This window comes from Plecotus auritus, assembly GCF_963455305.1.
Source record: "Plecotus auritus genome assembly, chromosome: 6".
In the NCBI taxonomy this organism is placed as follows: domain Eukaryota; kingdom Metazoa; phylum Chordata; class Mammalia; order Chiroptera; family Vespertilionidae; genus Plecotus; species Plecotus auritus.
Window position 1 is genome coordinate 85,022,985 of NC_137773.1, and position 11,846 is coordinate 85,034,830.

Genomic DNA, 11,846 nt, shown 5'->3' on the forward strand with positions numbered 1-11,846 from the left:
GGCCCTCTCTGGACCTCAGCTTTCCCAGCTGTAAAATGGGCTTTTCTGGCAAAGTCAAATGGCAGTTTTTGCTGAGCTGACGATCTTTAGGAGTGAATGGAGCCAGCTGATGAACACCTCACTGTCCCACTAAGCCAAGTCACACTCATGGGCCTTGCGTCACTTAAACTTTAATTCTGGGAGGAGGGATCCATCTGACTGACATGCCAAGCTCCGAGTCTGGCCCGCTAATCCCCAGGGTGCTCGGCCGAGTGTTCCAGTGCCCGCCGCCTCTGCAGTTTCTCTTCCAGCTCTGCTGTCACCTTGGCCAACCCTGGGGGGTGGGTACCCTAGACATCAGCTGCACCCAGAATCCCCAGTCCATGCTGCCCCACCCCCATCCACCCAGGACTGGCTACAAAAATACGTCGGGCCCCAGTGCAAGATGAAAACGTGTTCAAGAGTCAGGAGGCATTTTGAGATGGAGACAGCAGAGCATTAGACCAAGTACAGGCCCTTCGGAGTGCTGGGTCCTGTGTGACTGCACAGGTCGCACGCCTGTGAAGCGCACACCCCTCCCACATCGGCCCCCAAGACCCCGTACCTGTTGTGGGGAAGACAGCCTGTGCTGAGCTAATGGCCAGCTTCCTGACAAGGCCGCTGGTAAGGCCCCTGGGCTCTGGAGAAGGCAGATAAAGGCTGAGAATGGCCCTCCACAGCATGAGGGAGGGGCTGGGGAAGAGGGCCCCCTACCTGGCTTAGGTGCAGTGGGTGGCTTTGGAGGCTTTGCCTGAACTTTTGGGGCTGGGTGACACTGCTTGGGCTTCAGAACTTCTGGCCAACCAGGGGAAAGCACTGCGCAGACAAAGATACGGTGTGTCACATCGTCCGTGAGCCTGCTCCCCCTGCCCCTTCTCTCAGCCACCCCTCGTCCCCCACCCACCATCCTTGTTCTCATAGTCAGCAACTGGGGCATCTTCAATGGGGATCACATAGTCCTCATCCGGGTTCAGTAGCGGAGGCAGCTTGTGCTGTCTGGGCGCAGGTATGACGGGCACAGGAGGTAGCTGCTTGGGGCCACCGGCAGGGGATGCAGCACCTGGTGGGTGGGAAACATGGTGCAGGCAGACCTCAGGGTGGGTCTGTGTGCTTCTGAGCAGGAATGTGTGTGTACATGCCAGGCAAGTGTCCCTGTGCACATGTGTCTGTAAACATGTCCATTTATAAGTCTGTGTGTTTGTGTACCTGTGTAGCATAAACATGAACAATGCGTGAGTTTGAATAAGTTAAGTATAAATATGTATAACAGTGCATGGATGCTAAAGTCTGTGCTGGGGTACTTGTCTCCATGTGTACATTCATGTGGCTATAAATGTCTGAATTTGTGCTGTGTACACATGATTGTGGCTTAAGGTATGCATGTGTGCTAGCTGGAACAGAATCATGACACATGCATTCATGCATGTGTGGAGCTGTTGTCTGCAAGGGTCTGATTATTCAGGTCACACAGTCTGTGTTGGTGATTGTGGCATGTGCGTATGAATAGATACATACATGGGGGCCCCCTGCATCTGCCCAGCCCAGGGCGGATCATACTGCTTCTAACCTCTTCCTCCTGCTTCATAAGCTGGACTGCCTCCCATGCCTTTCCCAACACCCTCCCTAATTTCCCATCTCTGGGTAGTTCTTACTCCATGTGCACTTTCTGTCCCCCTCAGTGCCATCTCTGCCTACTGAAATCCTTTGCGAACTTCAGCAAACACCCTCCCCTCCAGGATGCCTTCCCCCTACCCTGCCCCCCTCCTCCCCTACTCCAGGCACTGTACCAGCCCTAGGTTCAATCCCACAGGGCTGGGAGTATCTGTATCCAGCTCTGTCTGCCCCCTCTTCAACCTGGAAGTCCCCAGAGGGCAGGGTCTGGGTACAAGATTGGGCACAGAAGGCACCATGTGGGTCCTAGGTTTCTCCACCCTCTGCCCCAGTGGCTGCCTTGGGGAGGGGCATCACCTGGGCAGAGGACCGCGGGTACCGAGGGTGCTACCCACACACTCTCGCCGTTCTCTTTATCCGCCTCCACGTAGCCTAGAATAGAGAGGGCTGCCTGGAGGAGGCGCAGCGGCACGGCTGGCCTGGGGCTGACCCAAGGGAGTCCCCATCAGGCTGGAGGCGGGAGAGGCAGGGACTGGGCCCCTGAGTCCTCACCCACCTAGCACCTTCTCATAGTCCTCGTCCAGTAGGAAGGGGACCAGCGCATTCTTGGTTTGCAACACGAAATAGTTGACCACGGCTTGGAGTGAGGCGCAGGAGACCTGGGAGCGGATGAGGGGTCCGGTTAGGGCCGCTGGGTAGGGGCGCGGACCCCGCCCGTGTGCTTCCCGAGACCCCGCCCCAATGCTCACCGGCTCCTCCACGTCGATCACGTACTTAGGGCCGTCGCGCTTCACTTTGTAGTGCCGGACCAGCGGCGTCCTGCACGTGCAGTGGGCAACTGGGTGCCCTGTCTCAGACCAAGGAAGACCCCGCCCCTCATTCTGTCTCCACCCCCGGCACACTGACCACGCCCTCTCCTGCCTTGACCTCTGGTCCCTCCCCCAAATCCTCCCCTGTCCCAGCTCGGACTCGTCCCCGGGCTGACCGCTCTAGGACTCGACTCCGCCCCTACGTCTGACCACGCCCCTCCTTCGACACACCCCCACCGCCGGCCTCCCGAGCTGCGCTTGCGCACCCGCTGAGCGTCTGGCGAGTGGAGACAGACACACCGTCCGTGCCGTCCCCGCAGGGTCGCAGCAGCAAGTTCCCGCACTCGGGGTAGCGCTCCAGGAGCAGTTGCGCCTCTAGCCGGCTCACCTTCATGAAGCACCTGGGGAGGGTCGCGTCTCACACAGGGCAAGCCTTGTCCCGCGGAGACCCAGACGCCCTCCCGTACGTACCCCCGCCCCTCACACAGTCCCGCCCCGCTCACAACCCCGCTTCCAACACCAAGTCTCGCCCTCCCGCTAGTTACCGGGTCCGGACAACCAGCCACGCCTTCTGGGCACCTAGACCCGCCCCTGGAGGACCAGCCCGGCCCCTTAAGCAACTAGACCCTCCCCAGGGAACCTAGAATCGCCGCCTTCGGAGACCCAACCTCACCTCCTCCTCCAGAAGACCCTGCTCTGCCCCAGGCCCCGGTTCCGTTTCCGGAGGCGCACAGTCCGGTCCTCCAGGCACCTAGACCCTCCACTAGAGGCCCAGACCGTCCCCAAATACCAAGTCCGAACCTAATCCCCGCTGCAGCACGAATGCAGTCCTGTATTCAACTTAAGACCCGACCGGAGACCCCACTCACAGCCCACCCTCGACCCCGCTCACACCACCCCCACCCCGCAGCCCCTCGTGCGAGGCGGGGCACTCACGAGGGCATCTCCAGCGCGCGACGCGCCTCCTCTTTGGCCAAGGCCTCGGCCATCATGTACAGGTGTCCGGGCAGCAGAGTCAAGTTGGACGGGACACGGAGCTGAGGGGCGATCAGGGCAGCTGTGGAATGGGCAGCTGTGCCCATGTCACAGAAGGCAGAGTGTGGACAGAGCCAAGATGGGAACCTGGGGCTGGGGGCTCCAGAGCTGTCCTACACCTTCAAAGGCAAAGAGGTTTTGAGAGGATGCAAAGAGAGAGACTTCAGTGATGGGGAGGAGGACAGAGCAGATGCTAGAATATAGTCTCAAACTCTTCCAGGCTGCAGGAGTCAGGTAGGAAACAAATGAGTAAAATAGTAATTAGGAATGTTGACTAAAATCCTGGGTTTTAAGTGATGGTAGCTGACTTCTAAATTAGCACTTCGTTGGCAAAACAAAACATGTTTATGGACTACATTCTGTTTGTAGAATGCCAGTCTGAGACCTGTTTGAGACTCTAGGGCAAGGGTGGGCAAACTTTTTGACTCGAGGGCCACAAGGGTTCTTAAACTGGACCGGAGGGCTGGAACAAAAGCATGGATGGAGTGTTTGTGTGAACTAATATAAATTCAAAGTAAAGGAGTGGAGGGGAGAGCAAGAGAACCGGATAGAACAGCCGGATCCGGCCCGCGGGCCGTAGTTTGCCCAAGGCTGCTCTAGGGGCTTATTTGGGGAGTGAAGGATGGAAAGAAAAAAGAGGATTTCTGAGGAGGACTACTGGGGAATAGGAGAGAGAGGGGCAGGGGGGTGACCACTCTGACCTCCACCACTGTCAGGATGAAGCCTTTCCACATCTCCCGAGACTCCAGGCTCTCTACCTAGGGAGGGAAGGAAAAGTCCATGTTGATTAGGCTCAGTCTATTCATCTGTGAAATGGGAGTGAGGAATTGAACAGTTCATCTTTCCAAGGGCTGTTTGAAGATTAAATGAGTTAAGACAGGTTAATTTAGGGTGATGTCTGAATATAAGTCCTTAATGTAGATTGTTATTCTTTAATATTATTACACCAACATTTTAAAAAGTAATTCAGATCATGTATCTCCTTATTCTTTAAACCCTCCCAGGCCTCCCACCCCCCTCAGGGTAGAAGCAAGTCCTCTCCATGGCCCACAAGGCCCTGCACGACCTGCGCAGTCCCCTCCCAGCCTTCACCTCCTCCCTCCCTCCCCCTCGTTCACTCCGTTTCAGCCATTGTTCCTCTAACACACCAGGCATAGTCCTATCTGAGGACCTTTGCATTCACGTTCTCTTAGCACTTGTCTCTCTAGCATCCACTGCCATCTGACAGTCCATATATTTTACACATTGATATGGTTGATTGTATGCCTCTACCACTAGACTGTAGACTCCACAGGGGCAGGGATTTTTAATTGTCCACTGCTGTGCAACTAGAGGAAAGTCTGGTACATAGTAGGTGCTCATTAATGTTTGTTGGAAGACTGAATGATGGCAGTGATGATCTTTGTGAATTGTATCTTGTTCTGGGTACTTTATACATATTATCCCCATTTTGCAGTTGAGGAAACTGAGGCGCAGAGAGATCAAGTGACTTGCCCGGTATCACCAACCAGTGTTAGACGCTGTGTGACTCTTTGCTAGTGTTTGTTAATGGTGGGTGTGATGGGGAAGCAGGTTCTCCCACCAGCCCCACCCCACCCCACAAGGGACCTACCTTGAATTTGATCTCCTGGTTCCGGATGAAGAGGTTAAAATGTACGCCAGGGTCATGGGAACTCCCCCAGGGAGCTTCGTCTGTGACTTTCACAGATGCTCCAAGGTCTATCTTCTCCACGTGCTAGGGGCACAGAAGCAGGTGTCTGAGAACCAGACCTGTGGTCCCTCAGGCCCCCTGGTTTGGCCACACCACCCATACCCTCTGCTTGGTCCCTGGGGTCAAGGATAGGCCAGCTCTTGAGCCCTCATTCGCATCCTTACCTGGGAGTCCCTATTGCTATTGTAGAAATAGAGAGTGAGGCCCTGGAGGCCGGCCCAGAACTTCTTGTAATCCTGGGGAACAGAGGGGGAGAAAGAGAAGGATGTGAGTTGGCCAACTGGGTACCTCCAACTCACCCATTTCTGCCTTAGGACCTTTGCCATGGCTGTTCTCTCTGCCTGGATACTCTGCACCCCAGATCTTCACATAGTTTCCTTTGTTACCTGCTTTGGGTCTTTGAACAAATGTTGCCTTCTTAGGGAGACCCTCCTCTCTCATGGCCCAGCCTCTGGGGATCTGTTATTCTCTGATAAATGACCAAAGGGAACCTTGATAGGATGGGGGACCCAGAACAGTCCCTCAGTCTATGGAGGGGGCTGTTCTAGGAGTCAGTTGCGCTAACTGGGTTTATGATGATCCATCCACCCTTACATCTGTTGACCCATCCACCCATCCATCTAGCCACCCATACACACACATACATCTCCCTGGCCCCTTATCCACCCCATAAATATTTATTGGCATCGCCTAGGTGCCAGGTGCTCAGATAGGTGCTGAGTCCATAGTCTCAGAATTTCACACAGTTCTGGACTCTAGGGAGGTCTGCAGATTCAGGATCCTCCCTCCCCCTCACCCCCCCCCCCCCCGCACTGACCAGGATTCTGAACTCCAAATGCCCTAACTCTCTGGATGTCTAAGGGGCTGATACAGCTCAGGTTGTAAGATTCTAGGGTCTTTTCACCAAATATTCTATGAGCAACTACTCTGCAGCAACCAGCTCTATTGCAGGCAAAATAATAAGTGGGACATGACTTCTGTTTCTAAATATGTCATGTTCCAGAGGATAGAGAAAGCACAGATACTGAGATCCTCCCGGGAGAAAAACTAGGGCCCTGGAGAGGGACAGACCCTGGGCCAGGAGATCACAGAGGAGGAGTGTAGCCCTCCAACTGGAAAACCTGAGAAGACTTCCTGAAGGAGGAATCGCTTTAATTAGTCTGCAATGACAATGAGGATAGCTTATAGTGACAGTTATTATTCACTCAGCCATCCATCCAACCATAGATACATTCATACATTTAACTAACATTGACTGAAGACATACTCTGTGCCAGGCACGGTTCCAGGCACTTGGAATAAAGTAATTAAGTGATCAAACTTCGTATAGTCAGACTTGCTTTGTCTTGTACCAGCTACGTGTCGTTGGGCAAGTTATTTCAGCGCTCTGTGCCTCAGTTTCCCCACCTATAAAATGGTGATACTGATGGTATCTACCTCAGAGGCTATTGTGAAAACTGGGTGAACTGATGTAAAGAGCCAGTGCTTGTCCTGAGCCAAGTCCTTGGCCGGCTACGGGCTGCCCCTTTCCTGTAAATGTGTCTATGGCCCTATCCTACCCATTTTATCACAGAGGGGACTAAGGCACGAAGATGGAGAATCACTCGTAGGAGGCCTGGGAGTCAGAAAGGGGTGGAGCATGGATGTGAACCTGGGTCTCGCACGTTGGGGCCCATGGTCTTTCTTAACCACGGTGATGGGTGACTGCCTCTTGGTGCTTTCCAGGCGGGAGGGAACTCGGGCTCATGGAGACCCAAGAAGAGGAGGAGGGAACTGCAATGACAACGTCAGGACGGTGTTCCGGAAAGCAGGGGTGGCTGGTCTGGGTTCTAGGAGAAGAGGAATGAATACAGGGAGTGGGGAGGGAGAGATGGGGCCTTGGTGGGAACCAAGAGGCGGGGCTTGTTTCTGAGCAAGACACAAAAACACACACACCCACGCCCACATGCGCACGTTGGCCCGCAGTATCTGGTCCTGCTGAACGTGGCTGCCACCAGCTCTTACTGTCCCCACTTACAACTGTCCTAACCCTGTCCTCTGCAGCTGAGGTTCACAAAGTTCAGGGCTGGGGGAAGGGGAACTAATTAATTCCTCATTTCCTCGAGGAAGTCCTGATCCTGTTTGTATCTGACAGACAGAAACAGCGACTGAGCCCCAGAGAGACACAGATGGATACAGGCTGGGAGAGACAAAGAGAAAGAGAAAGAGATCAAATAAGAGTCAGAGACACAGAGGCAGACAGACAGACAGATGGACAGAACCCTTCCTAGCCGCCAGCCCATGCCCTGCCCCCTCGTGCACCCACCCCGCCCTCCTTGGCCAGGTGGCAAGATCCAGGCTCAGAGAGGTGCTTCACTTGCCAGGCAGCCCAGCAGGGCCAGGTTCCCTGCCCCACCTTACCCGGTCACGGGGTCCCTTCTTCTCCAGAAAGCTCTCATGGTAGTGTGAGGGCAGGGCACACTTGGGCTTGGGGGCCCGGGGTGGGCTCAGGGCTGAGGCCATGGCAGGCTGGCCTTTAGACTGGCCTCTCCCTCCAGCACACAAGCGGGGCCAGGAAGCAGAGGAACAGGTTCCAAGGGAATTTCCTCTCTTCTGTCAGCTCCCGAGTTCCCTCCCCTGCCAGTGCTGGGCAGGGCGGGGCGGGCCGGGGCAGGTCCAATGATCCTAGGGAAATCCCAGACTCTCTGGTCTCTCCCAGAGGTCAGAGAGCAGGCAGGCCTTGCGGGACTCATGGGATGGGGAGGAAGCCACGGGAGGGTTTCAGTGTGGAGCAGAGACTGGGTGACTGTACACCAGGAGGAGGGACCTGCTTCGGCAAAGGCCTGGAAGTGAGAAAGGAAGGAGTGTGGTCCCCAGTTGGTTAGGGGATGTAACAAGAGAGTTCACAACAGGAACATAACATGAAGGCCGACTGGACCTCAGAATGATGGTGCCTAGATCTAGCCCCAGATCTTGCTGGGTTTCTGATAGGAATTGTATATTAGTTGACGGAGACATGGCATCTTTATTATGTTGAGACTTCTTGTCCATGGGCATGGTCTGTCTCTTCATTTATTTAAATCTTTGATTCTTTCAGCACTGTTGTGTAGTTTTCAGCATACAAGTCCTGTACCTATGTACAGCCCCCCCAAAAAAACTTTTTTTTTGATCCTTGTATTTTTTATTTTTATTTTTGGTTAATCTTTACCCATTTTTTCATTGATTTTTAGAGAGAATGGAAGGGGGGGGGAGAGAGAGAAGGAGAGAGAGAGAAGCATCAGTGTGAGAGAGACACATCAATTGGTTGCCCCCTGCATTGGACCCAATGGAAGCCAGGGATTGAACCAGCAACCCAGAAACATGCCCTTGACCAGGAATCGAACTTGCCACCCTTCAGGTGCACAGTTGATGCAGTAACCACTTAGCATTCTGGCCAGAGCAATGTCACTGTATTTTTTTTTTTTTTTAAGAGGGAGAGGAACGAGGGAGAGAGAAAGAAACATCGATCTATTGTTCCACTTATTTATGCATTCATTAGTTGATTCTTGTATGAGCCCTCACTGGGGATCAAACCCACAACCTTGGTGTATTGGGACAATGTTCTCACCAACTGAGCTACTTGTCTAGGGCCTGTCCTTGGAATTTTTAATTCCAATTTTCACATATTCATTGTGAGTATACAGACATGCAATTGATTTTTGTGTGTTGACGTGTATCCTACAACCTTGGTGAACTTGCTCATTTATTAATTGAGAGGCGTTTGTTGTAGAGTTCTTGGGATTTTGTACATTGTATCATCATGTCATCTGCAAATTAGGCTAATTTTTATTTCTTCCTTTCTAACCTGTACTGCTTTTATTTCCGTTTTCTGCCTTATTGTACTGGCTAGAACTTTCAGTACTATGTTGAAAAAAAATGGTGACAGTGGACATCTTTCCATTCTTTGTTTTTTCAATTTTTAAAATTGACTTCAGAGAGGAAGGGAGAGATAGAAACATCAAGGATGAGAGAGAATCATTGATTGGCTGCCTTCTGCCGGCCCCCTACTGGAGACTGAGCCTGCAACCCGGGTACTTGCCCTTGACTGGAAGTGAACCTGGGACCCCTCAGTCTGCAGGCTGACGTTCTATCCACTGAGCCAAACCGGGCAACATGTTTTCATTCTTAAGGGGGAAGCATTTCGTCTTTAACCATTAAGTACAATGTTTACTGAAGGTTTCTAGATGTTCTCCACTAAGTTCAGGTGGTCTCCCTTTGTCCTAGTTTGCTAAGAGTTTTTATTATAAGTCGGTGTTGAATTTTGTTAAGTGCTTTTTCTGCATCTGTTGCTATGATTGTGCAGCTTTTCTTCTTCAGCCATTGCATTTGTTTCCTATGGCTGCTGCAACAAGTTCACAGCACACTTAGGGGCTTAAAACAACACAAATGTATTATCTCACATTTAATTAGAAAGCCTACATGGATCTCCCGAAGCTAAAGTCAAGGTATTGGTGGGGCTACATTCCTTGCTGGAGGCTGAAAGGATGAATGTTTCCCTCGCCCTTTCCAACTTCTAGAGATTTTCCACATTCCTTGGCTCATGCTCCCCTTTCTCATCTACAAAGCCAGCAAACCAGGTAAAATCCTCACTTCATCAGATCATTCCTAACTTCTTCCACTGTCTCCTCTCTCTGACTCTCTCTTCCACTTTTAAGGACCCTTGTGATCACAATGGGAAAACTTCCCTATTTTAAAGTCAGCTGATCAGCAACTGTAATTCCATCTGCAACCTCAAATCCCCTTTGCCATGTAACCTCACTTATTCACAGATTCTAGGGACTAGGAGAGGGATATCTTTAGGGAACCATTCTGCCCACCACAGCCTGTTAAATATGATGGATAACATTTATTTTTGAATACTGAACCTACCTTGCTTCCCTGGAATAAGCACCACATGGACATGGTGCATAATTCTTTTTATATATTGCTGAATTCTATTTCCTAACACTTTGTTAAGGATTTTTCTGTCCCTATTCATGAAGGATATGGTCTGTAGCTTTCTTTCTTTGGGCCATCCTTATCTGGTTTTGGTATCCTGGTACTTAATGCTGGTTTCATCTAATGAATTTGGGAACTGAAGTGTTCCCTCCTTCAATTTTCTGGAAGAGGTTATATAAAAGTGGCGTTGATTCTTCTTTGAACCTTTGGTAGAAAAATTATCTGGACCTGGAGATTTAAAGAAAATTTTTAAATTGATTTTGAGAGAGAGAGAGAGAGACAGGAAATGGCCACTTATTTATGCATTCACCGGTTGCTTCTTGTATGTGCCCTGACCGGGGATTGAACCTGCAACCTTGGCACATTGGAATGAAGCTCTAACCAACTGAGCAATCTGGCCAGGGCTGGAAATTTCTTTTTTGGGTGTTTTAAAATTGCACACTCAATGTCCTTCATAGTTATAGGGTGAGGCTGCTTGGACTTTATACACATAGCAAAGAATAGCCTTTGGAATCCACTGGAGAGCTCTGTGACTCTGGCAATCTATTCATCTTGAATTGTCTAATAAAGTTGATAACAAGACTGCCATAAGGGGTGCCATAAATGGTTAATAAAGTCGTAGCAGTTAGTTTTAATTTTATTTATCAAAGGCAATGGGGAGTCATTGAAGGATTTAGAGCTGGGAAGGGAGGTGATCATAGTTTCATTTTAGAAAGATCTCTCTGAGGCCAGGGTGGAAAATGGACAGTATTGGGGGTTAGTATGGAGGCCTGAGGCCCAAGGAAATAGCAAGAGTCCTAGGTTTTGGAAGACAGTTGAAGGGAAAGTGTGCAAGGACATGGAGGAGTAAACTGAAGCTAGACTTTAGGGAGCAGGGCGATGACAAATTGGTGGCTGGACCCGCGGTGGGGGTTCGGGGGGACTCCAAAAGGAGGCTTGGGCTGGACAAAAAGAGAATAATACTAATTCACATTTATCCCGCTCTGTCAAGCCCTGATCCTTAAACCTGAAGTGGAATTTTTATTATTCCCCACGGGGACGCAGAGAGGTGGAGTCACTTGGTCAAAGTCATATAAGTGCGCAGTGGTAGCAGGATTTGAGTCATGTCCAGTCTGATTCCACACCACCCTGGCTGGACACCCCCGCCCCCAATTTCCTCTCCCCTCTTCCAGACTGGGGTCCGGGTAAACCCAATGGGGAATCCCCAACCCCGGGCTTTTAGCTCTGCCAAGGGCTGGAAAGATTCAGAGCCCAGATCTGGCGCTGGGAGGTGGCACTGCGCTATGGAGCAAAGGGACCTGGGACAAAGGACAGGACTGCAGCCAGACGCACCCACCCGCCCAGCTCCGCCCACGGGCCCGCCTGCGCGGAGGGTGGGGCCACCCCATACCAAACCCTACAACTGGTTGGATAAGTGAGGCTGAGGGATCCTGGTAATTGGCCGAGAGCGACAGCTGCCCATTGGCTCAATCGGAGTTGGGCGGAAGCAGCGGCTTAACACTGATTGGCTAGAGTAAGTCAAACAGCTACTGCTTATTGGTTGAAGATGAAATAAACCTCCAACAATTGATTGGCGTACTACACTCCGGTCCAATAGTGTAATCAATCAGCCGAGGGCCCACCCGAAAAATGGAAATTAACCCTTTAGAATCAAGAGATGGCCGCCCGCGAACTTGATCCGCGGCGCAGGGCTGCTCCCGCACTCG

At 51.6% G+C, this 11,846-nt stretch overlaps 1 protein-coding gene across 1 annotated transcript; it reads right to left on the reverse strand.

The window, feature by feature from the left end:
• Positions 1–149: 149 nt before the first annotated feature.
• STAP2 (signal transducing adaptor family member 2) lies at positions 150–7,808 on the reverse strand. The gene is made up of 13 exons (XM_080672734.1): positions 7,585–7,808; positions 5,349–5,420; positions 5,086–5,208; positions 4,175–4,231; positions 3,375–3,475; positions 2,705–2,839; positions 2,379–2,448; positions 2,186–2,288; positions 1,987–2,061; positions 923–1,078; positions 733–834; positions 584–658; positions 150–313 (listed from the first exon to the last, which is right to left on the reverse strand). The coding sequence occupies exons 1-13, from the start codon at positions 7,684–7,686 to the stop codon at positions 228–230; spliced, it is 1,257 nt and encodes a 418-aa protein (XP_080528860.1). The 5' UTR covers positions 7,687–7,808; the 3' UTR covers positions 150–227.
• Between the last annotated feature and the right edge of the window lie 4,038 nt (positions 7,809–11,846).